Source organism: Canis lupus, chromosome 18, assembly GCF_003254725.2.
Source record: "Canis lupus dingo isolate Sandy chromosome 18, ASM325472v2, whole genome shotgun sequence".
NCBI lineage: Eukaryota > Metazoa > Chordata > Mammalia > Carnivora > Canidae > Canis > Canis lupus.
The window spans coordinates 54,308,027-54,333,934 of NC_064260.1; the positions used below are offsets into that span (position 1 = coordinate 54,308,027).

General features: G+C 54.1%; 1 protein-coding gene across 10 annotated transcripts; it reads right to left on the reverse strand.

The window, feature by feature from the left end:
* Nucleotides 1–902: 902 nt before the first annotated feature.
* On the reverse strand, nucleotides 903–24,154 carry LOC112659254 (inner centromere protein). Of its 10 annotated transcripts, XM_049096513.1 has the most exons (20): nucleotides 24,003–24,140; nucleotides 22,825–22,989; nucleotides 20,660–20,806; nucleotides 20,169–20,282; nucleotides 18,441–19,240; nucleotides 14,568–14,619; nucleotides 13,740–13,794; nucleotides 13,539–13,656; nucleotides 12,682–12,733; nucleotides 12,123–12,240; nucleotides 11,901–12,035; nucleotides 11,301–11,312; nucleotides 6,825–6,934; nucleotides 6,628–6,748; nucleotides 6,278–6,400; nucleotides 5,244–5,449; nucleotides 4,938–5,028; nucleotides 4,633–4,740; nucleotides 2,900–3,050; nucleotides 903–1,421 (listed from the first exon to the last, which is right to left on the reverse strand). In XM_049096513.1, the coding sequence occupies exons 3-20, from the start codon at nucleotides 20,797–20,799 to the stop codon at nucleotides 1,207–1,209; spliced, it is 2,721 nt and encodes a 906-aa protein (XP_048952470.1). In that variant the 5' UTR covers nucleotides 20,800–20,806; nucleotides 22,825–22,989; nucleotides 24,003–24,140; the 3' UTR covers nucleotides 903–1,206. The 10 variants fall into 10 exon arrangements, with proteins under 10 accessions (XP_048952470.1, XP_048952469.1, XP_048952476.1 ...); XM_049096512.1 differs by lacking the exon at nucleotides 22,825–22,989 and having other exon boundaries at nucleotides 24,003–24,154; XM_049096519.1 differs by lacking the exon at nucleotides 22,825–22,989 and having other exon boundaries at nucleotides 5,244–5,422; nucleotides 6,266–6,400; nucleotides 24,003–24,154.
* Between the last annotated feature and the right edge of the window lie 1,754 nt (nucleotides 24,155–25,908).

Sequence of the window (25,908 nt, forward strand, 5' to 3'; positions counted from 1 at the left end):
CTCAACTGCTTGCAAGCACTGGCTCAAGGTAGTTTCAGGAGATACCTTTCTAACCAGGACTCCTGCTTTAGCAGCATGCGTACCTTGTCAAGTAGTTTGCCCATCTATGCGGCATGAAGCCTGTGGGGCCCAGAGACTGTGTCAAGAGCCCAGTCCTGGGGATCCCTGGGTGGCGCAGCGGTTTGGCACCTGCCTTTGGCCCAGGGCGCAATCCTGGAGACCCGGGATCGAATCCCACGTCGGGCTCCCGGTGCATGGAGCCTGCTTCTCCCTCTGCCTGTGTCTCTGCCTCTCTCTCTCTCTCTGTGTGACTATCATAAAAAAAAAAAAAAAAAAAGAGCCCAGTCCTCCTGACCTCAACCTCATGTCTTTCCCATTGAACAAGCCCCCCTCTACAGATAGCTCCCCAGAAAATCAGAAAGTCCCCAGAAAATCAAAAGCTTCACTTGCCGCACCATGCAAGTAACTGATTTGTCTCAGCATTGCCCGGGGACAGGATCAGAACCACCTACTGCATCAGCATCTTTTTCTTTAATTTTTTTTTTAAATTTTTATTTATTTATGATAGTCACAGAGAGAGAGAGAGAGAGAGAGAGAGAGAGGCAGAGACATAGGCAGAGGGAGAAGCAGGCTCCATGCACCGGGAGCCTGATGTGGGATTCTATCCCGGGTCTCCAGGATCGCGCCCTGGGCCAAAGGCAGGCGCCAAACCGCTGCGCCACCCAGGGATCCCTGCATCAGCATCTTGACGTGGAACCCAGGTGACCTGGAAGCACACTCCAGGAAAAGGAATAGGGCCTCAGTCCCCCAGCCCATCAGTGGCCCAAGACACGCACACCTGCGGGGCCAGGGGCCAGGGCACTCTGCCAAGGCGCCCCATCTCCACAATACCCACAGCAGGCTTAAAGGAACAGACTTTATTAATCTAGCTCTTGAACACTAGAAGCTAAAATTCAGCTGCATTATAACAATCTATTTACAGAGTGCTGTCTGCAGGTCAGGTGGGGCTGGGATGGTTCTCCCCCAACCACCCACCAAATGCAGCCTCCAAACAGGTCTGGGCCACGTTCTACCTGCAGCACACGGAGAACATTTCTATACACGTGGCCAAAACCCCAGACAGAACACCAGGCAGGATGGCGCCAGACCAACAGAGGGGCGGGCAGACATGCATAGGGGCTGAGACTGACAAGAGGGCCAGGGGCCTCAGTACTTCTTGAGGCTGTAGGCCAGACTGCTGGGGAGCCTGGAACCCAGCAGGGGCGGTGAGTTCCAGACGGCAGAGCTGGTGCGCTTGTGGTAGCGGGGCTTGCTCTTCTTGAAGATGTCCTCCAAGTCCAGGGGGAGAATGGTTCCAAAGAGCTCAAGTAGGTTCGGGGGGTGGTAGTACTGGTGGATGATGGCCTGGCTTAGCTGAGTGCCTGTAGGGGCCACGGAGGGTCAGGTCACTGCCTGGGGGCTCCTCATGAGCCTCCCCATCCCCTGGTCCCTGTCACCCTCTCCGCCCCAGCAGGCCCCCAGTCCTGCCACAGTGGCTTCTCTCACAGAGCCCCCTTCCCTGCAAATCCTCTTATGGCCTGTGCATCCTGCCATCCTCTGGCAGCTTAGCCTGAACACAGGTCCTCAGGCACTTACATGGGCCAGGCCATGCCTGGGGCCCTCACTGCATGACCTCATTATCCCCACAAGGCAGCTCCTTTCTTCTCCCCATATTATAATGGTGAGACTTGTCCAAAGGTACACAGCTAGTGACTAGGGGAGCTGGGGCCTAGCTCCAGAACGTAAGCATACACTGCCATCCTCAGCTGCTGTGGTCAGCGCTTCTCTCACCAGCCTGCAGGTCCCGTGGCACAAGGTGCTTGCTGAGGGGCCCCTGGGCCAAGGCTGTGGGTGACACACAGCCCTGCCAACAAGGCTTTAGGAGGCCCCACAGGGGTCAGGAGGTGGAACGTGTGCCCAGCACTTACAAACACTAACTCACTTCATCCTAACTAACCCTTCTCAGCTGGTATCACCCCTATTTCACAGATGAGAAAACTGAGCCAGTTTAAGTAAGCTGGTGAAGGTCAACTACCATGAGGGGGCTCTTCCAACCATCCAGCTCCTCAGCCACGCTGACTGCTGCCTGCGCCACCTCCCAGATGGCCTGATGCCAGAAGTTAAGGAGACTAAGTCAGATTCTGGCTCACATGGAGTTCAGATGAGGTACACCAAAGCAAGCTGTCTTCTGTAAAGAGTTGACCCTCTCTGAGGTTCTGAGCCCTGCTCTCTGGGGAGTGAGACTGCATCTTACCCTGACCCCCAGCTCAGCACACTCTATAAAGTGCCCATCATTTGCACGGGGCCCACCCCTTTCCCAGTAGGCCTTGCACCCCGGTCGTGGTGGCGGTGGCCTGGTCACCCTCACTCACACTCCTGTTTAAACACTGGGGCCTGTAAACTCTGGGGTCAAATCCTCAAGTGCCTCCACCTCAGCCTTCCCCAGCTCCAGCTCTTGATGCCCTACCTAAAACCTGCTACCACTCTTGGTGCTATTCCTACCCTAAGCTGCTTATTTGAGTCTCAGCTGGCCCATTGCGTGGGGCTCCAAAGAGGGGCACAGAGCCTGAGCTGAAACACCCAGCATCAGCAGCCAGTCATAATTTAACATGTTTGTTGAGAACAGAGGTGCCCAATACTGTAGATCTGGTCCTCAGATGAGCCCACTGGCCGTAGAGTACCCACCCTTCCCTGGGCACATCCCAAGGCCCAACGCAGGCTTGTTGGGCCAACACTTCAAGCTGCCAGCCCATGGGTACAACAGCCTCCTGACGCCCACAGCTGCCGACCCACTACATCCAGGGTCCTCGATGTCAAAGTGAGGACCCAGGTCTCCTGGGGAACTCTGGGCACTGCTTACCTCTGGCCCAGGTGGGGATGGGCTTCCGGGGATGGGCCTCGTCATCAGTGGAGTCATCACTATTCAGATCCATCCCATAGTTATCTGGGTTGATCTTGGGGGGAGCTCTGTGGCCCTGGGGAGTCATCTGATATGAGGTACAAGCTGGAGACTGGAGAAGACAAACATGGCTGTCAACTCCCTGTCCCTGTATTCAGGCATCTCTCACCACTGAGGAGTGCTGGGGCTCTGGTCACCACCCCTCATTTCATGGGGAATAAAAAGGGTTCAGAGGTTCACTTTTTAATTTAAAAAAATTACCACATACATGACTATATCTTCCTTTTTCAAGTTTTAAGTATATTGCACACATTCTTCCTGGTCAGTGTGTCTCCTTTCTGACAGCCCTGGATGCTCCACTAGAAGACCCACGACTGGAAATTTTTTAACTATCTGTTATAGATAAACATTCGGCACATTTCCAAATTTTTGTTATCAGGAACTATATGGCAATGAAAACCTTTCCACATACATTTTGCTGATAACAGCGTTAAGCTGGAAATTGCCTAAGTGTTAATCAACAAAGGCTTGTTAAAGAAATTTTGGTATAAGGAGTGGCTTGTACAAGGGTGGCTCACTGGGTTGAGCACCCCACCATTGGTTCTGGGTCAGGTCATGATCTCAGGGTCCTGAAACAGGGCCTTGCATCAGGTTCCATGCTCAGCACAGAATCTGCTTAAGATGCTCTCTCTCCTCTGCCCCTCCCACTGCTCACATGCTCCCCAAATAAATAAATAAATAAATAAACAAACAAATAAATAAATAAAATCTTAGAAAAAGAAAATTCTAGCACAAGTAACTGGTATGCAGCCATCAAATATGAGATATGGAAGTACTGAAACACACAGATGTCTACAACATACTAAATGGAAGGAGAAAATATCAAGCTGCCAAATGGTGTATGTTATAGACTAAATGTTGTTTGTGCCCCTGCGCCCCCCAAATTCTTCTGTGAAATCTTAACCCCTGATATGATGGTACTGGGAAGTGGGGCCTTTGGAGGTGATGAGGTCATGAGAGTGGAGGCCTCATGAGTGAGATTAGTGCCCCAAGCACAGAGGCCCCAGAGAGCCCCCTCTCCCTTTCTGCCACATGAGGATACAGGGAGAAGATGACCATCTGTGAGCCAGGAAGAAGAACCTCAGCAGACACTGAATGGGCTGGTGCCCTGACCCGCGACTTCCAGCCTCCAGAACTGTTGTTTAAGCCACCCAGAGTGGCAGTTTGTGACAGCAGCCTGAGCCAACCGACACAGTATGTAAGGACAGTGCCCATTGAAGACTCTGTGTGTGGGAGACTGGTCTGTGTATGTATATGAGTCTGAGTGTATGAGTGTGACAGTGTGTGTGAACACGTGAGAGTGTAGGAGTGTGTGAGTGTGACCAGAGGAGTATGTGAGTGTGGGTGTGAGAGTGTGAGTGTATGTGCACAGAGGTTTATATGTGCAAATTATAGAAAGATAAATACCAGACTTAGAGTTTTCCTCTAAGAGAAACCTAGCTGCTGCTTTTTTTTCTTTACAACAAATTCTACTTCCAGAGTAAGAAAACATACTTACCAAAAATAGTAAAAACAATTGGGCCACTTGTGTCCTTCCTCTCTCTTACACTCCTAATACACAGTCTGTGCCTCCAGCTACTGGGAGGTGAAGAACTAGAGCCGGGGGGCCCTCTCCTCTGGGTGCCTGGCCTCACCTGCACATCCACAGTCACATTCAGGCCTTTGCCGGTCACCGCCACCTCCTTGGCTTTCCTCTGCTGCTCCTCAGCCAGCCGCTCCTCCCGCAGCCTCTCCTGCTCCTCCTGGGGCCCAGAGGACACCAGGTGTTAGAGACCCTGCCTGTGAGCACAACCCCTGTCTGTGCCCCCCTCCCTGCCCCATGTCAACCCCATGGGCAGGACAGGCAGGGCAGGCGAGGCAGCTCCTAACCCAGGAGCTCTCAAGGTGGCCCAGAGCTCGGCACAGACCCATGGGAGTCCTAGGCCTGCTTCCCCTTTACCTTTTTCTTCTTCTCCTCCAGTTCCCTCTGCAGCCGCTCCTTCTGTAACTGCAGGGCCTTCTCCCGCTCCCGCTCCCGCTCCTGCTGCTCCCTGGGGACCAAGCAAGAGCTGGTCAGGACACGAAGCAGAGTCCTGGGCCCCCCTCCCACCCCCAGCAAAAGAGCCTGTCCTTTTGCAGACCCCCAAGTAAAGAGGGGAGCTGCCTCCTGCTGCTGGCTGCACGTCTCTCTTCCACACCCTCACAGGGGAGCAGGTGGCATGACGGCATGATGCCACCTTGGGCGGCTAGGGCGCAGGCCCCTCACCTCTCGGCCTGGAGCCGCTCCTGCTCCTTCCTGCGCTCCTGTTCCCGCTGCTCCGCCAGCTGCCGCTCCTGCTCCCGCTGCTCCGCCAGCCTCTTGGCCTCGGCCACCTTGCGCAGCCGCTCCTGCTCCTCCTCCTTCTTCTTCTGCAACAGCTCCTGGTGCCTGCGCTCCTCCTCGTCCTGTGATTGGACCACAAGGTGAGGGCCCTGGTGCCAGCCCAGGGGCCAGAGAAGTGAGAGAGAGGTCAGGGGGAGCAGCCAGGGGAGCCTGGCCAGAGAGCCTGCTCCTTCCCAACAGGGACACCCTGAGCAAAGTTCCTCAAGAATTGCCATTCTGAAAACCGCTTTTGGTGCAGCAAGAGAGTCATTAGTTAAAGGTGGAGACTGGAGCCAGACTCACGAGCTGTGTGACCCCAAGCAAGTGGCTTGAGCTCTCTGGCCTCGGTTTCCTCACTGATCAAACAGGAACAACAGTAATACCTACCACCTCATCAAGTTGCTGAGTTCATACACCAAACATACTTAGGACAGTGTCTGGCACATAGCAAATACTAAATAACTTGTAGTTATTACTATTATAACCCCCTATTGACAGATTTGTGTTCCCTATTGTCCCAGGACTGACAATTCCCCCAGGGAAGTAAACCCCTACTCTTTAAGGCAAAATGTGCAATCCTCACACCAATCCTCTCAAGCAGACACCACTGTAACCTCTAGGAATTGAAGCCCAGCAAGGTCAAGTAACTTGCCCAGGGTCACACAGCTACTAAGTGGCATAGCTGAGACTGAACGCCTGGCTCCGGAGTCCATATATATTTAACCTTCGAACTGTCATCTCTACGGAAAACTGTCATCTCTACGGATACAAGTCACTGTCACCATCCATCTGCCAGATATGTGTTGAGCCTCCTCCAGGCTTAAAGCAACAAGAGCCACCAAGACCAACCCCACAAGGGGGTGTGCTCGGTGGTGCTCGGGGGCTGAGGCACCTCCCCACCTTCTGCACTAAGCCCCTCTGCCCACCTGTCCTTGTACCTGTTGGAGCCGCCTGAGCCGCCGCACCTCCTCCTCCTGCTTGCGGCGTGCCTCCACCTCCTCCATCTTCTTGGCTGCGGCCTTTTTCTTGGCTTTCTCCTCAGCCAGCCGCTCTTCCTTGGCCTGTAGAGCCCATCCATATGTGCCCATTAGAGCATACTCCTCCTCACTCAGCCCTGCAGCATGGGCCCAGAACTCTGCACCCACTGCCCCTGCAACCCCAGTTGTTCCCCATTGCCCAGGGGAGGGTGGCACCCGGAAGCCACAGACCACCAAGTCTGATGTGCTTGGGGCCCGCCAGGGTACAGCCCAGCCCGGAGTGTGGCTGCCCACCAGCCCAAGGCTCGTACCTTCTCGGTCTTCTCGTCAATCTGAGCAAACTTCTGCTCAATCTGCTTCTTCTTCTCCTCCTTCATCTGCTCCACACGCTCCCGGGCCTGCAGCACCTTACGAAGACGCTCTTCACGCTTCCTGCGGGCACAGGGCAGTCACAGGGAGCCCACAGAGGCCGGGGTAGGCCGGGGTAGGCCAGAGCCAGGCCACTTACAGCTTCACCTCCTCCAGCCGCCGCCGCTTATCCTCCTCCACTTTCTGCCGACGGAGCAGCTCAGCCTCCTCCTTCCGTCGCAGGTTCTCCAGGCGCTGCCGCTCCTTCTCCTGGGGCAGGGTGGGGCGGAGTGGGAGGGGTGAACAAGGCCCTGATGTGGGGACAACCCCCTACCACTTCCCCGCAGACCCCCAGGTCCCCACCAGATGGCTTGAGGGGCAGAGGCACCCCCAAACACGCCTCCCTCCCCAACCAGATTGAGGCCTGGGCTTCAGTCCTTCTGGGGGCACCGGAAGGCCTTCCAAGTGCCCTTGACTGCACCCTGCTAAGTCGCAGCAGTGCAAAAATCAGGCTCAAAACTGGATTGACTCTAACTATGTTTAAAGTGCGCTTGTCTTCGAAGAGAAAGGATGAGACCGGGAAGGGACAGACGAGTAGAAAAGTTACAGTTCACGTTCTATCTGGGGTGGGGGGTGGCGGGTATGTGTTTGTCGTTATTACTATGCTTTGTCACTTTTACACTATGTGTACACACACATACAAATACTCTTTTATGTCGCTTAATATTTGAAAAAAATAAAATACGGCCAAATGTTAACACAGATTACTATGGGCTAGTGAGATATATTAAGGATGGCATATTTTCCAAACTCCCTGTGATACACGTACGCAATGATTTTAGCCACAACTTTTTTTAAAGTACTAGCTGGTTGGTTAGCAATTCAATGCTGGGACCTTCCTCCCCTGTGTGCCCAGAAAGCCCCAGGGACACAGTAGTGGGCAACCAGAGGGCATAGGTGGGGGCTTCAAGCACTCCCTGGCCAAGGACAAGACTGATACTTTCTCCCCCTGATGGTTGGGATGTGAGGGTGGGGGCTGGGACCTACCTAGACCAGGGCCCTCACCCCTACCTGGCTCCATCAGACTCTCACCTCTGGGCTTGGCCACCCATAGGCCCCCTCCTTGTATTAGTGACTCTCCATTTCTCCTGGCCTCTGGCCTAGACTGTAGATTTCCCACCTAGAAATCTGGCCCCAAGGTAAGAAAACTCTAAAGACAGAGAGAAGGGCTCCTCTGGTTGTGGGTAGATACACTCCACACTGCCTCTCCCACTGAATGTGGCCGTAAGACCCAACTGCATGGAGCAGCTATATGAGCAGACAGATGGGGAAGATCAGGCTTTGAAGCATCACTGAACCCACAGCAAGTTTACCATGATTTTCCCTCTAGTCTAAACTCAATGAGGTCTGAACCCCCAACGGGATCCAAGGATGCCGACAGACAGAATCTGGGAAAGGCCCTCTCATTCTAACTCAAGAACTGGAAAGGGGACATTGAATGCTCAGAGTATGCAGAGACCCCAGTTTTGGTTTGTCCTTTTCTTCCTCCTCTCATGTCCCAGGCCATAAGCAACCCTGTGGCCTGGGGACAGCAGCAGTTACAAGATCCTGCAGAGTCAAAACTCTGAGGAAGGAGAAGCATCCCCTCCACACTATGGAGCTGTGATCCTGAAAGGTCGTGGAAATGCTGCTCCTCCTTTCTGTCTCCCCACCAGGTGACTCTGGATGAGGTCTTGGAAGCACACAGCACAACAGGGTAACTAAAGCCCCAGTTTCCTCGCTGGAGACAGAGGGGAAGAACCCCAGAGAAGTAACATGTACCAGATGGATAGAGAAAAGGAGACTAGGGTATTTGTGAACTCCAGGGCTCAACCATAAGCTGCAGAGGCATGAAGCTGACCATAACTATTCTATCAAAAACTTCTGAGAATTAAACTCACAGACCACCTGCCAGATCCCATCCTGACCACCGACCAACACACCCAGGACAGATCCAAAGAGCACTGCAGAGGCTTTGCAATCTGAACATTGGAACCATACCCCACAGAAGCCAGGGTGGCACTCATACCCTGAACCAACCAGGTGGGTCACCAGTAGAGCAAAATACCAACATTTTAAGATTTAAACAACATGCATAATATTCAACATATTCTAACATAATATTCAAAATAGCCAGGATATAATCCACAATTCCTCAGCATACTAAGAACCAGGAAAACCTCAGCTCCCTTGTAAAGACCATCAGCAGCCACCAATGCTGAGATGAGAGATGTTAGACTTATCTGACAAAGACGTCTCAGCTGCTCTTATAAAAATGTCTTGACAGGAATCACATTTTTTTTTTTAAGGTTTTATTTATTCATGAGACACACAGAGACAGAGAGGCACAGACACAGGCAGAGGGAGAAGCAGACTCCATGCAGGGAACCTGACCTGGGACTCGATCCTCGGTCTCCAGGATTACACCCTGGGCTGAAGGTGGCGCTAAACTGCGGAGCCACCCAGACTGCCCAGAAAATCACATTCTTAAGACAAGTCACAAAAGAGAAAATCTCAGCAAACAGATCTCAAAAAAAGCAAATTGGAAATTTTAGAACTCAAAATACAGTCACGGGAGATGAAAAATTCAGTATGTAGGTCCAAGAGCAGAATGGAAAAGACAGGCAAGTGTCAGTAAACATGAAAATAAATCAGGAAAGTGTATCTGATCCAAACAAAGAGAAAGCTATTGAAGAGAAACAGATAGAGCCCAAAGTACTGTGAGACAGACGGGAAGGCCCGCCACAGGCATGGGTGCCATCACCACGTGCGACGGAGAGGAAAGAACACGCTGCTAAAACAGAGTTTCTCAGGAACAGTAGCTGCAAACACTCCACGTTTGGAAAAGGTCTAATTATGCAGGTTCAAGGTCACCCACACAGGGTGCCGAGCAGGAAGCTGACTCTTACCCCCTGCTCTCCACTGAGGAAAGCTCCTTGGAGGTGAAAGTCACGAGCCACCCAGAGCACCCACCACCCCCTCTCTCCCTTCCTGCCCTAAGTGCCAACCAGACTCCTGCTTCCCATAGGGCTCAGCAAAACCTGTTTTACTCCTGAAGGCTGAGTGTTAAAATTTCCCAGCAGAGGTCAGGGAGACTATCCTGGGCATTGTGAATTTTATGGAAGAAAGTAAGAGTTGTCTGTGTCAGAACCCACATGCACATCCTCTGCCCCCACCCTCCGAGGTAGGTGGGTGGTCTCTGCTCCCTAGAGGTGAGAAAACCAAAAGCTTGCTGAGCCCCTTCTGCCTCCAGGGGCCTCAGCTGAGCAGTCTCTCTGCCTTTTACTAAAAACTGTGTCACACCAAGCCCTGTGCTGGGTGCTTGGAACACAGGACTCTGGTTCACCCACATCTATGAAATGACTTCAATCTCAATCCGTAGCCAAAGGAAACTCAGCTAAAGGTTAGGAAACTAGTCCAAGGCCCCGAGGTCCCTGTGACCCACTTAGGACCACGTCTCCTGAGAACTGTCCTACCACCTCCAGATGCCCTGCGAGGGACCTGGGCTCCCCAAAGCAGGAAAGGACAGCTCCTGGGACCTCTCGGTCATCCCCACAAGGCCTGCCAGGTTCCAATCAAGTCTGTGTGGGGCATGGAAGTTCTCTGTAGCAAGAGCAAGTCCAAGTCTAGTTCGCTGCTGTGAGCTCAGGAGCCTGGCACACGTCACTGTGTAAGGCCACACAGCCCACTTGCCTGCATGCTGGAAGGCATGCCATCACCTCGTCCAACCAAAGGGGACCAGGCTCCTTGCAGGAGAAGCAAGCTCGGAGGCCTACCTGTCCAGCTGCTGAGAAGCCCCTGGACCCGCCAAACCCCAGGCCCTCAGCTAAGAGGCAGAAGCCGTCCTAGTAGAAGGCCCTTCGAAGCACCAGTGGGTACAAAGGATGTGGCCTTGCAACCTAGGAGACTCCAGGAAGCCAAGACTACAGGCTGGGCAGATCCCAGCTCTCTGGGGCTCCTTCCTCAGGGCTGTGGCCTGGCTCAGCTCCGAGGTATCTGAGAAGAGAACAGCTTCTGTGGCCTTCTCTCCAGAGGCTGCTGTGGACAATTCCAGCACTCCCCCATAAGACCCAGCCTTCAGCCATGGTTTCCTGCACTGCTCTGCCCCTCGAGACAGGAGTCAGGTCTGTGACCCAATAAATCTCAGCAGCTCTGAGGACGAGAGGCAACTTATCTGTTCTCTTCTCAGTGCCTGACCCTGAGGGGGAGTCCGGTGCTGGGAGTGGGGAGGGAGGTGCCGTGGGGAAATTCAAGCTATGGCCCCAGTAATCAGCCTGCAGGCTGCACCCCCTCTGCCTCCTCTGGCTTCAAGGAGGCCCTGAGATCAACATTTGTCTTCCTGGGAGCAGAGACGAAGGCGGAGAGGACAGGCCCTGTGGAGGGAGGACACCAAGGGTCTCCAGGCAGTCACCCAATGCCTCAAGGCTCCCCTGCCCCCTTTGCTGCTCCCTCTTCACCTCCCGCTCCACCTCCTACTCCACCTCCCACTCTACCTCCCACTCCACCTCCCCTACCTCCCACTCCTGTGTTAGTGCTGCTACAGACTGATGGGTTTAGGGGGAACTAGGTTACCAGGACAGGAAAAAGCTTTACTTACAACAAAGCTGCACTGTGGGCAAGAGGAGACAAGAAAAAGCCAGGAGTTAATGCCAGGCTGGGGGACTCCTTGAAAGCAGGCCATCTTCTTGGCTATGCCAGCATCACTTGGGGCCTGCACCTTCTCATCACTTGGGGCCTGCACCCTCTCATCAGCAGCAGCCCCACCCTCTGGCTTCCTCCTGTCTCACCAGTACCCATCCTCACCTGTCTCACCTCATCCCCAGTATATGTCCCTCACCTTAACAACTCAAGCCACCAGAGAGGTGTAGGGAATATGGGGACAGATGGTCATGGTGGTCATGGCAATGACCAGCTATGCCATTTCTACTACTTCCCAGCTCGGGGCCAAAACCAGGGAGTCACACAGAGCCGGCTAAGGCTCTGAGCTGTAGTGCAGAGCCCAGGAAGCCAGAACAGTGCTAAATACTGAGGCAGCCCATGGCCGTAGAGGATGGAGCTAGCCCTTGACTGGTGCCAGGCCACAGGTGCCCAGATCCATGCTACTCCCAGCAGCCGAGGAGACAGACTGGAGCCTTCAGCCATACTACCCCACTCTAGCAAAGCTTGGCCAGGGGTCCAGGGGTATGGGCTCCCTCACCTTAGGGTCCACACGCAGGGGAGTGTTGCGCTTGATGAAGGATTTCATGACACTGCCACGGGGGGCCGAGGTTGGGGTCATGAGCATCTGGTTCCTCTGCACAGTGTGCAGGAAGGTCCGGAGGGGCCGTACCACCTGGATAAGGTGAGGACCAGGGTAAGGACTCATGGTGGAGGAGGGGGAGGGGTGGATGTCAAGCAGGGAGGGCAGATGCCCACTCACTTTGCTGGCTGGACAGGGTGGGGAAGGCGTCTTGCTCCTGGGGGCTTGCAGCTCCTCATCCTCCAGCTGCTGCTCGTCGTCCAGCTCACTCACTGCCTGCTTGTAGCTGCGCTTCCTCCTGCCATAGCACAACGGAAGCCATATCATAGGGCTGACCCTAGCACCTTCCCCAGAGCCCCAGCCATACCCCATAAAAGGTCACCCTATGAACAAAACTGGGCCTGGCTCATGGAGCTCCAGACTAAAAAGCACTGCTGAGGTGGGTGGGGTCTCCCTGACTAGTCCTCTGCTGCCAAGAGGAAGGAAAGTGACCTGTCCTAGGTCACACAGCCAGGAAGATGAAGAGCTCAGGGCCTAGGATCTGGTTACCCACTCCCGCCCAGGTTTGTCTCACAGCAGGGAGCCAGCTCCTTCATTAAACCAGAGTACTAGCCCCACCCCTGTAAGGAGGAAACAGGCCCCCGACCACATGCCCACCCTCCCCGAGTAGGGAGTCAAAGTTCATGCCGCTTTGGGACCCTCAGAATAGTGGCCTGCACACCACTGCCCAGATGCAAACCTGACACTCTGGGGTGGCTCCTTGGGGCTATCTCCTTGGTCAGTCTTGGGTTCTGTGAAGAGAGCAATTTTGTGAGGCTGCAGGGACAGCTTGGAGGGGTCAGGGGAAGAAGCCTGCCCAGCAGAAGCCATGGCAGGGGAAAGGCTCTCTTCCTGGCAGACCCCAGGGTGACCAGTGGCAGAAGTCATCAGCCTCAGCACCAACTGGCCTTGAGAAATGTGTGGACATCTGGAGCCCAGCCTGCTATGCCCAGCCCACGGACCCCTCACTCTCCATGCTGGGCCCCTGAGACAAGAATGGCAGGACAATCCTATTGAGGTGGCCCCAATTGTGTCTGTCTACCTCGAACAGTGAGATCTGGGGGGAGGGTTGCGAGGGGTGGGCAAGAGGTAGCTTTCAGGAACAGAAGCCCATGGAAACTGCAAACTCTCACAGACCTTTGTCCTCTTCACACAGGGCACCCACAAAGGTGAGAAGTAGGCCAGCAACAGAGACACAACAAGGCCAGGTGTTCACACCCCAGCACAGAGTTCCTCCTGCTACCCCCGGGAGAGGCGCCCAAGTCTCTTAGCCTGGCATATTCACAGTCAGTGCCTCACCTGAGGCCCCCAACCCTTTCCCAGCTTCATACACCAACCACCCATGGCCACTCCCATGGCACTCAGCAGCAGCTGCAGCCAAAAGGTGGGAAATGAAACCTGCAGACCCAAAGGAGATCTACACACGCTGGGGTCCCATTTACCTTTGGCCAATAGCCCAGAATATGGGCCTCCCTCTCCCCAGATAAAAAGTCAGGCCAAGGACACCAGCGCCACTTCGGCCCTGGTTTCTGCACACGGCAGGTCAGAAAGACTCACCTTGCTGCCCTTCAGAGGGTGTTTCCTGGCCACCAGCCAAAGGCCTCGAGCCAGGTGTGCTAATGGCGATCTTGGTGGCACTACGGGAGCACAAGGTACTCCTGTCATCCTTGGAGACCTAGGGGAGGAACCAAGACTCTGGGGTCTCACCTGAGACTCACAGGCCCATGAGCCCTCTGCTCCTTGGCTTGCTTGCCTTACCTCTGGCTCAGCTGCCTCTACTGGCTCAGCCTCCTCGCTGGGCTTCTGCTCACGGCTGAAAGTAGAGCAAGAGGCATGTGGGACCCACCCACCTAGCCTGAGTCCTCACAGGATCCCTCCCTAAACCATCAGATGCCCTGGCCTGGGTCACAAACCCACAGTGCCAGGCAGGCCAGGACAGCAGCCAGAGCCGGGGGCTCCCTGGATGCCTGCCACCTAGGCAGGCAAGGGCAGTTGGCTTCTGGATTTGGTTGCACTCACCCCATCAGGGCCTGATTCAGGAGGTCAGCTCTTCCCTAGCTCCACCCCAAACCACTGTGCCCCGCTGAGCCGCCACCATCCCTTGTTTCTTGTGAGGCCTGCCCTCGATTCACCATAGGGCCAGCAAAGCCAGGAGGTCTGCCCAGTCACCCTATTTCCCCAGCCCAAAGCAGGGGCAGGAGGGTCCTAGTTTTAGTGATGGCAAGGTGGGGCCTCAAGGAAAAGCAGTGCTGGGGTGTAATCCTGGAGCAGGGAGCCCTCTCAGCCCCCACACCATCCCCACCTTCCCCCATCGCGATAGGAATGTAGCTCCTCACACCTGCACTACCTCATTCCCAGGCCTTTGCATTTGACAACTCATGGAGTCCACACCCCAGGGTAAAGGCCCGGGCTGACACCTGTATTATCTGCTGCAGGGTTAGAATGGGGTGGGGCTGCAGCAGTAGGCAGTCCCCACAAGGAAGGCAGGCTTGGGCACAGGAAACGTTTGTACCCCTGAGGTTTCCCTGCAAAGGTATCCACGTGCCCTGCCCTAGAAAGGTTCCCAGGCCCTAGAACTGAACTCACCCAACTTTTTGGGGCACCTCAACATTCAAGAGCCTCTCCAGGTAACTGTGACCTGAGGGGAAAACAAATGAACAAATGATGCCTCAGAAAGTGCCACTGCAAAAGATCCAGAGAGCCAGGTGTTGGTTGGGGCTTGGCCACTCTTCATCTGCAGCCAGACCTCTCCACCTCAGAGACCTCCCTTCACTAGACTCAGGCCCCCTCCACCTTAGACACCACTCCCTTCACCGGGTGAGAGGCCCTGAGCACATTCTCTCTACTCCTAGCATCCTCAGTAGAGCTGTTGGCTTTATGTCTCCTACTACTCCCTAGCTGGCAAGCTTCCCATCTGAGGGCACCTCTTGACTCCTTCACCGGGCTAGAAAGATCTTGAGAAGAGGGACAATGTCTGACTCCAGGCCCCCAACATCCAGCATGGGGCCCAACACAAAGAAGCTTATTCATTCAACAATTACTCTTTGAGGGCCTAATATGGATCAGGCCCTGAGCCAAGCCCCAGGGACCCAATGGTGAGCAAAACAGCCAGAGCCACTATCTGGTCTACGTAACCATCAAATAATGATGAAATGGTGAAAGACATATGCTATGTGTGAAGACAGAAAAGAGGTGAGGATTCTGAAAGACCATAGTGGGGACCTGAGCTGGTCTAGATGCTGAGATATGAAGGAAAAGACAGGCACAAACCAAGAGGTAGGGTTGGCAGGGAGCAGAAGGATGTCTAGGCCAGAGGCTCCCAAAGCATATTCTCTAACTCCTGGAAGTCAAGTGCCTGAGACCCTTTCGGGGGGGGATCTGTGAAGTCCTAGCTGTTTTCATCATAACACAAAAACATAAATTTGCTTTTTCACTGTGCTGGGATTTAGCCTGAAAGTGCAAAAGCAATGCTAGGTGAGACAGACCAAAGTGGAATCAATGATAGCTTCTGATTCCACACTGCAAGGAGCCTCTAAGAAGCCGCCACTTGTTGAATATGAACAAATTATCTGAAAAGACTTTTAAAGTACTCCTCTCTTTTCCAACTATGGATCTGCATGAGGCCAACTTTTCTTCATACGTTTTAACCCAAACAACACTAGGCAACAGATGTGAGTATAGAATCCAGCTGCCTTCTTTTAAGCCACACATTCCAAAGAGCTGCAGGATGTAGAAGAGTACCAGTCTCCTCATTACAGTTTTGTTGTGGAAAAGAGTTAATTATTTTATTCATTAAAAAAAATCTAACATTGGGACGCCTGGGTGGCTCAGCGGTTGAGCATCTGCTTTAGGCTCAGGTCGTGATCCTGGAGTCCCAGGATGAAGTCCCACGTCAGGCTCCCTGCATGGAGCCTGCTTCTCCCCGTGCCTGTGTCTCTGCCTCTCTCTCTCTCTCTTTCTCTGTGTCTCTCATGAATAAATAAATAAAATCTTAAAAAAAAAAAAAAAAAAAAGACTGAGCTGGTACCATACCGAGCACTAAAATGGAGTCTCTACCCACATTCAAGGCAGGTGTTATCACCATTTAACAGATAAGAAAACCGAGGTCCAGGGATCCCTGGGTGGCTCAGTGGTTTAGTGCCTGCCTTCGGCCCAGGGCATGATCCTGGAGACCCGGGATCGAGTCTCACATCAGGCTCCCTGCATGGGGCCTGCTTCTCCCTGTGCCTGCGTCTCTGCCTCTCTCTCTGTATGTACGTTTCATGAATAAATAAAATCTTTAAAAAGTAAAAGGAAAACCGAGGTCCTGGGAAGGGTGTGCTCAAGGTCACCGAGGCCCCGTGTGACTCCCGAGCTTAACTACCACCTTTTATAGTCTCCCTCCTTTCCCTCTTCCCTCCACCTCAAGGTGGATGAGCCATGGGCTTAGAGTGAGCAGACTGGTCTAGAGTCTCTACCCCACCTTCCCTCTGGAGCTCCAGGCTCACTTGCTCTACTAGACCCCTTCCAAGGATCAGACTTGGGCCTGAGGTAACCACCATGGCAAGTCAAATATCTCAGCCATTCTGAGGATCCAAAAACGGACGTCAAACACCTGGACTGCACGTCCTAAGGCTCCAGGCCCTGGAGCAAGCCTTACCTCTGATAGGGCAGAGACCTAGCAGGTGAGGTGCCCTTACCTCCTGACCTAAACTACACTCCAGGGCTCTCCACAAAGCCTCCTTAGCAACCAGCTCACCATCCCGGAAAGGCTAAAATGTGGAGCTCAAGCCCGTTTCCCAATTTTATAGATGGCCACCATAAGCTTCAGGTTCCTCCTCTGTAAAGTGAGGGGATTCTAACAGACTAAGAATGGGGCTGCAAGGGCCAAACAAGAACCTAGTGTTTCCTACATCTGGAAGTGCCAGGCAGACCAAATGACCCCAATTTTAATTCACATTCACTTAAAACCTGGCCCTTCTGCTCCATCAGCCTTGCCTTCCTCTGGGTGGACCCTGGTGGCGGCCTCTTCCCCGGTCTCCCTGCCTCCTTTGCTCCCTTCCTTCTGGCCATTTTTCACACATACAGTGCCAGGGACCTTTCAACAACCAACAAGGGGCTCCATCCTCTGGGCCAGTGGGGTCAAGCCCAAGCCCCCTGTGTAGCACATGAGCCCAAGATAGCCTATCACTTGCCATATTATTCCTGGGGATCTTTGTACAGGCTGTTTCCTCTGCCAGGGATCCCTTCCCCACATTTTTCCCCACCTGCCAACAGCATAGGCATCCTTCAAAACCCTCTCAGCTCAGACCCCACCTCCTCCATGCAGCCAGCCCGGACTCTTACAGCTGCCTATCCTCCTCTGTGGCTCATAATATCTGCTCCCACCAGAACAACAGCCCCCTGAGCTGGGACCAGATGATGATAGAAATGGCTAATGTTAGGGGCACCTGGGTGGCTCAGCAGGTTAAGGTTAAGCATCTGGCTCTTGCTTTCGGCTCGGATCATGACCTCAAGATTGTCGGATCGAGCCCCACATCAGGCTCCACACTCAGTGCAGTCTGCTTAAGACTCCCTCTCCCAGGGATCCCTGGGTGGTTCAGCGGTTCAGCACCTGCCTTAGGCCCAGGACGTGATCCTGGAGTCCCGGGATCGAGTCCTGTGTCGGGCTCCTGGCATGGAGCCTGCTTCTCCCTCTGCCTGTGTCTCTGCCCCTCTCTCTCTCTCTCTATGTCTATCATGAAAAAATAACATCTTAAAAAAAAAAAAAAAAAAAAAGACTCCCTCTCCCTCTGCTCTTCCCCCTGCTTGTGCTCTCTCTGCCTCTCTCAAATAAATAAATAAATCTTAAAAAAAAAAAAAGAGGCTAACATTAACAGCTGAGGCCCACAAAGAAACTTCTGTAACCAGCTCAAGGTTGCAGGACAGGTAAACGGCTGAGCTAGCACTAAATCCAGTTCTCTGTCTGGCCAGAATGAGCCTGCTGTGATGAGAATCCACAGTATCTCCAGAGCAGCAGTTTGGCTAACAGGAGGCGGCCTACAAATGTGGTCAATCTAAGTGAGCCTCTATGGGAAGAAAGCGGCCTTGGGTAAAAGGCCTAAGTTTGAGCCTCAACATGGCCATTAACCACAGGAACACTGTGGCCAACCTCCCTGGACCTCGGTTTCCTCATTTGTAAAGTCAGAAGGTTGTATTAGATTTGCGCTGTCCCATATACATGGTAGCCATCAGTTTAAATCTAAATGAAGTAAAATGTAATAGAACTAGAAATTCAGTTCCTCAATCATACTAGCCACTTTCTGACAGCTCAACAGCCACATCTGGTGAGCAGTGGCTATGTAGGGAACAGCACAGACATGGAACACTTTAGAAAGTTCTAGGGACAGCTCCCTGCCAGATAGTTCCCCAGAGCACCTCTGGCTGAGCCAGGCACCAAGGACCATCCACCTCCCGCTGAGCCCCACCCCCTCGACTCACAGATGATGCGGGCAGAGGCAGCTGGCTCTTCAGTGGCCTTCTTGCCAATCCTCCTGCTTGACCTGCGGACAGGTTTCTCCTGTTTGGCCACCAGGGAACACTCCTGGGCCAGGGAGACCTGGCAGCCAGGGGAGGACGGGGCAATCAGGCTGTGCCACACTGACTGCTGGTCCACATGGGTGCCCGTGGGCGTGGAGCAGTTATCCGGCAGGATGGAAGTCAGCACCCGCCCTGGCCATGGGGAGGCCAGAGAGCCCGGCAAGTCCTGCGGGCCTGGGGAGGCCTGCACCATCCTGAGCTTGGAGGCAGACCGGCTTGTTCCAACCCCTCGACCCTTGGGGTCCTGGGGTGTAGCCATCAGGGAACTCACAGTGATGGTTTCTGGTCTCCCAGCCTCTGGCTTCTTGGGTGTTGAATCCTCCTCTGACAGCAAGATGCTGTGGGAGGCGGGAGTGGTGGCCGGAGGGGATGGAGCCAGAGGAGTCTGGACAGACTTGAGCTGGCCAAGGTGCTGCTCGGCACTCTTGCGCTCTGGGACGCCGATCTCTACCACGGGCACCAGCTGGCCCTGGGCCAGGCTGTTTTTAGGCTTCTTGGTCAGCGCAGGGGAAGACTCAGGGCTGGGCGAAGGGGTAGCTAACACGGCAGTAGCTGCTGCCGCCGCTGCAGCTGCAGCACGAGTCACCCGCCGCAGGACAGAGCCGTTCTCTCCCACCACTGTGGCCAGCTTCTCCACCTTGCCCTTGCTGCGGAGGTGCCGGGAGCTCAGCTGGCTGCTCCGGGACAGCCTGCGGGACAGCCTGAAGGAGGCAGCAGAGCAGAAACTAAGACAATTCAATGGGGCAAGGGACACCCTGAAAGTGGAGCAGGGGGCACCAATCTCCCCACAAGCCACTAGCTTACATGGGTTATGAATCAGAGGGCTTGGAGCTAGAAAACCAAAGCTCTAGTCCTGGCTCTGACAATCCCCAGACCCTTGTCTGTTCCTTTCTGAGCCTCAGCCTGACTACCTACAAATTGGGATAATGCCAGACCTCACATAATGCCAGACTTCACAGAACTGCTGGGAAGATTATACAAATTTCCCACTGACTGAGGTCACACAGCACCACACATCTTGCTGGAGGCTCTACTCTTTTTGTCACTTAATCCACAAAATGGGCCTGAGAGGTAGGGACCATCCTCACCTTAGAGATGAGCAAACTGAAGCTCAAAGGTAGAAAATTAACCCAAGGACACTTAGCCTTGAAGGGCAGAGCTAGGGTGTGTGCTCTGGACCACATGACCCCAAGAGCCAGCCTCTTTCCCCCAGCACTCTGCAGCCAACAGTCATTTCCATGAGCATTATCAAGTGCAGCAACAGGAGGAACCCCTAACCCACACCTCTGGCTGCTTTCACTCAAGCAGAAGGTTGGATTCTCTTTCTTCTCCCACCTCTGGAAATTCTTCCCATCCCCCAAGGCCCAGAACATACACATTCTCTCTCTCTCTCTCTCACACACACACACACGCACACACACACACACACACACACACACACACACCCTGGAGTCCCTGGTCTAAGGTCATGCTTTGTTTCCCTGGGACATCTGACCCCTCAGCATGGCCCACGTGGTATCCACCACTATTCCTGCCAGCCACTGCTCCCAGTTAACACCTGCAAATCAAAGTCTCCTGGCAGGCAGCAAGCCACCAGGCCCCACCTACCCAGCTGACCCTCCTTCCCACCTTTTCCGGATGGGGTTTCTGTTTTCATCCTGAACATAAGAAATCCGCCTCTTCTTCTGTCGGTTTTTCTGAGAAGGTGTTTTGGGCATCAGCTCAGGCTCCTTGCTGAATTCTCTGTTTGGTATAAGCATAATGATAGTTGAAGCTGCCCCAGAACCCAACCCAGACTGGCCCCACCCATTTCCTGGCAGTGACAAGTCAAGCTGGGATGACCAGCACCAACTTCTTATAGGCCATGTGCAAGTCCCCTGCCAGGTATCTGGGGCTTCCTCCTGGAGACACATGGGGTGCAAGGCTACCAGGCAACTCTCTGCAGCCCCATCCTCTGAGGGCCAACCCAGCAGCTCCTCCTCCTCTTCCGTTCTATTAGGGTAGCTCCCTGCACCCTGGGCACTCTGGAGGGACCCTTGGCAGCCTATCACATGGGTCAAGTGAGGATGTAGGCTCCTGTGCCCCCAAGGTACCTCCCACCAACACACCCCTGCCTTTACCTGGTGAACATGCGCTCGGCTTCCTCCTCAATCTCTTCGAGCCACACTAAGTCCTTATTATCCACATTGCAGATAAACTCCATGAGCTTCTGGTCACACAGCTCCAGCAGGTGAATGGGCCCTGGGGCTGTCGACCCCATGGTGGCTCTATCTCGTGAAAGCAGATAAGAGGTGCAAGGGCTCAGGGCTGGGGCTGGAACCCCATCTTCAAGGGGAAGAGCCTGGCAGGGCGCAGGACCCATTCCAAATCCCAACCACCTAGTACCTGGATTGGAGCCCCTTCCTGCTTACAGCCACTCCCGCAGGTGTAGAATTCCAAATGCCAATCTACGAGCCTCATTTTTGCAAAAAGAAGGGCCCACCCTTCTTGCTCTTCAAATGCCTTCCTAAACCGATCCACCCACCCACAGCACACTGTCCCTTTAAGTCCACCCTTCCCAGCCAATTCTAGTAGCAACAGTCCTTACAAATGGCCTGGGGTGGGGGGGGTGCTTAAAATGACAAGACATAGCCAACCGCTTTCCTGGGTCAGGGAGAAACCGCAGCCAGTGGACCCCTCTCTACCTGCCCAAACATAGGCCTGTAGGTTCTCCTCTTACTACCTGTGGGTGAGCAAGGGCTAGACACCCTGGCTACACATGAGTTGACCCCTGGCATCAGGCCAAAGAACATCAGGTTCAACTGTTTCTTCAAGAGGCTGGTGAACAGAGGGTTCTGCATTCCAAAGGAGTTGGTAAGAAGGCAGGGATTCAGAGACATGCTCCTCTTCAAAGAGCCCTCCACCACCCGCTCCCTTAAACTGAAATGCCCTAGAAATGGATGAGAGCATGAGGGCAGTAGATAAGCAGTGTCTCTTATTTTTAAGAAAATACAAAACCAGTGTTCTCTTAATTTCTAAAAAAATCCAGCAATTCAGGTATCCTCCTTAAGGCTCAGTTATAAGATCCTGATCAAAGCCCCAGGCTGGACTCTTCATTACAGTCACAGCAGGGGCTCAGTAAATATCCCTACTGGGCTATGAATGAGTGATGGACATCAGCCATCATAAGGCTACATGTCTCATGCCTCAGCAGTGACCCACCACCCTGATCTATACCCCCACCTAAGATGGAAGCTCCTGGTTGGCGTGCCTGGGGGGCGCAGTCAGTTAAGTGGTCAACTCTTGGTTTCAGCTGGGGTCGTTATCTCAGGGTCATGGGATCAAGCCCTGTGTCTGGCTCCACGCTCAACTGGGAGTCTGCTTGAGTTTCTCTCTCCCTCTCCCTCTGCCCTTCCACCCTGTCCCTGTACTCTTGCTCTCTCTATTCTCTCTAAAATAAATAAGTAAATCTTAAAAAAAAAAAAAAAAAAAGGAAACTTCTGGATGGAGGGTCTCAGTCACTGATCCCTCGACAACTTAGAGAGCTTAACACCAGGTCCTGTTGCAGCTTCACAAGACTTCCTGAAGCCTGATTTCCAGGGTACACTAGCCTTTGTTCCTCAAACAAGATCTCTCTCTATCTGGAAACTTCTATCTCCTGTTTGTACGTGGATCTCAGCAACTCAGGGAGGGCCTGACCACAACCATGATCCCATCCGACAATTTCAATTCTCTGCACGGCACTTGGGTAACTGTATTATCTGTTTACTTACTACCTGTCTCTGCCCACTAAACATTTGCTCCCTGAGGGCAAGCCCTTGTCTGTCTTGTAGATGAAAGCCTGGAACCTGGCACAGCGCCTGGCATAAAAGGAATACTTGTTGAATACATTAATTCACCTGTCCACCCTACACCTAGAAATAAACATCCCACAGGTACTTCTCCCCCAGGCACATACACGCACACAGGGACACCATTCTACACAGGTTAGGGCATGCCATACCCAGGTTAGGCCCCTGCTCCTAGATGCCAGAGGTGGCACTCATCAGGGCAGGGCCAGTCGGGCAGGATGGCAGAAGCTTTGTGTAGAGACAGCTCTGAAGCCAGCAACTCTTGGGCATGGCCTCTCTGCTGCCATTCCTCCCCCCAGGACTCTCTGTCCCCAAACTCGTCCCTGGCAAAATGTTGAGACCCCCAGTTCCAGGCCAAGAAAGAGAAAACCGTTTAAGGAAGCCAAAACCAAAACTTAAGGTTTATGAAGAGCTACAGCAAGCAACACCTTTCTATCTTTTTTTTTTTTTTTTACCTCTTTAGTATCTGTTCAAAATAGCAAAGTTGTTGAGAGCTTCTTTCACAAAGCGCAAAAAGACTGTTTTGGCTTCTTCCATGGGAAAGTCCTTTTGTTTTTGTCTTTTAAAGACCTCAGCTTGGCTAGTTAGAAAGGGTCACTGGAAGTCAGGTCAGAGGTGACCTGAGAAAGAAAGGATCAGTGTGCCAAGGAGGATCCTGGAAAGAACAGCAAAAAAAAAAAAAAAAAAAAAAATCTCTTCTGCCGGTGTAAGAACCTGCGCGCACAAACCCAGAGAATCCGACATCCCACAAGGGAGAAGGGACCTCACCTTCCTGTCCCAACACCTGCCTCACGCCTCGCCTAGATCAGAGGCCCCACCCGCCTCCTTAGCGATGCCTGTTTTTTGAGGTGCAGGAAGTGGGGCACTTAACCCTCTAACACACCCCAGGGGAGGACAGTCGCGATCATAAATAACTGCTCCCATTTAGAGTCCGGCCTCGGTGCTCAGGTGGAGCATCCTCCCATTTAATTATCACGACACGACCTCACGGATACCGCCCCCCCCCCCCGCCCCCCCGTGTGCGAGTGAGAAAACGGAGGCAAAGAGAAGCCCGAGTCACCCAGTAGTAAGTCAGGAGCGCGGCCTGGATTTAAACAAGCTACACCGCCCGTTCGGTTTAAGTCTCTGGAAGGCGGGAGCCCAGTGTTGCTCGGGGGGAGGGGGAGGGGAGGTGGGGGAGGGGAGGGGGGACCCCCCCCAGCGGAGGCCGCGGCGGCGGGATGAAACCGAACCGCTGACAGCGGACGTCCTGGCGGAGGGACAAAGCGAGGGACGGCACTGGCCTCCGACAACGGCCAGTCTGGAGCGCTGCTCAGCTGGCGGGGGCCCTGCTGAGCGAGGGGGTAACTTCAGAAATGCCACCTGGCGTCATCCCGGAGGTCAGCGAAGGGAAGGGCCTCCCGGCACAAAACAGGGTGCCAGGCCCCGAGGGGGAGGGAGATGATTACTCTTCCGGGATCTGGTGCCCCGGGTGGAGGATAAAGGGTCATCTCAGGCCGCAGGGCCAGGCGGGGTGGGGGTGGGGGTGGGGGTGGGGATGGGGGGGAGGGGGTCACGCCCCGGTCGGGGGTTGGCGCGGAGGTAGAGACTCGCCAGCCCCCCGCTAGCCCCGCGGGCCGCCCCGCGCACTCACTCGACTGCGCCGCGTCTCCTGAGCGCTGCTCCGACCCAGGCCCCGCGGCCTCCCCAGCAGAGCCCCCCGGCCGGCCCGGATGCTCGGCTCCGGGGCTCCGGGGCTCACGGCGTCCGCGGAGCAGCGCGGCGAAGCCTCGGATTTTCAAAACTGAGCACTCGCCCAATCCCCGGCAAGTTGGCCCGGCCGCTGCGAGACGCTCGGCCAATCAGGCGGGAGAGGGCGCCGGCCCGGCGGGCGGTCTGCGCGACCGGGAGGCGGGGAGAGGAAGCGAGGGCTGAACCTCCAGCGAGCTCAGCTTCCGGGACGGGCGGCCGGCGGGCGGCGGAAGTGGCGCTCGGCGGGGAAGGCGCGCGCACGGCCTCTCGCTCGGGAACTGCAAGCCCCAGCGTGCACTGCGAGGCCCAGCGTGCACTGCGAGCCCCAGCGTGCACTGCGAGGACCCGCGGAGCCTGGGAGGAGGATGCTCGTGGTGCAGCGGTCTGCCGGCCGGTGTCTGGGGCCGGACTTCAGACCCGCGCTTATCGCTGGAGCCTCCGGCTTTGCGTTCTCCTCCTCCACACTGAGCGACGTCCGTCTGCCCGCTGCCATGTTTGAGAATGAAAAGGAAAGTGCTCTGTAAGTCGCGGCGGGCTTTGTTTCTGCAGAGCCCTCTGTCCTCCCTCGGGTGCCAGCAGCCCGGGTCCCACCCCTCCTGGGCCCCAGTACTGCGCCGCCACAGTGTTCTCAACCCCAGCACCTTTGCCTCACCCCCGTTGGGCCATGTATGAAGATGCTTTCTTTCTTTGGAGAAGGTGTCGTGGTGCCACCTGGCATCTGCTGGGTGGAGGCTTAGCCGTGCTGCTAACTACCCTGTGCTGCATAGGACAGGTCCCCCACCAGCTACACACACACACACACACACACACACACACACACAAATATCCGTCCGAAATGGCAATATCGCCGCCCGCCGTGGAGAAACTAGGCAGTCGCTTTACCCTGTGAGCCAGGGCTGCCATTACCTGTACAAGAAGGTTGAATCTAGAAGAGGTATTCATACACAAACGCTCATTGCAACATGAATGGTAGCAGGCAAGCGGTGGGACCAGCCTAGATGTCTATCAGTCGATGGTTGGATAAAGAAAATGCGGTAAGCCAAACCGTGGGAGAGCCATCCAACCTTGAAGAAGAAAAGCGCTGTCGTCTGCCAAGACACGGGTGAACCCTTAAGGACATTATGCCAAGTGAAATGAGCCAGTCGCAGGAAGACCAACGCTCAGTGATTTTGCTTATGAGACGTATCTAAAGCAGTCAAACTCTTAAGACACAGAACGTGCAGGGGTGGTTGCCAGGGGCTGAGGAGAGGAGGGGAAAAAGGAGATTACGCTCCATATAGTTTCCGTTTTGCAAGATGGAAAAGCTGTAGGAGCGATCCTGGAGACCCGGGATCGAGTCCCACGTCGGGCTCCCGGTGCATGGAGCCTGCTTCTCCCTCTGCCTGTGTCTCTGCCTTTCTCTCTCTCTCTGTGACTATCATAAATGAATAAAAATTTAAATAAATAAATAAAATAAAATCCACCGTGATCCATTTTTCTCTGTATCTTTTTTTCTGTACTGAAGGACAATTGAGATATAAAAATGTACATTTAAAAATGCTTGGGCAGCCCAGGTGCCTCAGCGGTTTAGCGCCACCTTCGGCCCAGGGTGTGATCCTGGAGACCCAGGAACGAGTCCCACGTCGGGCTCCCTGCATGGAGCCTGCTTCTCCCTCTGCCTGTGTCTCTGCTTCTCTCTCTGTATCTCTCATGAATAAATAAATAAAATCTTTAAAAAAAAATGCTTAAGATGGGGCACCTGGATGGCTCAGACGGTCAAGCATCTATCTGCCTTCGGCTCGGGTCATGATCCCGGGATCCTAGGATTG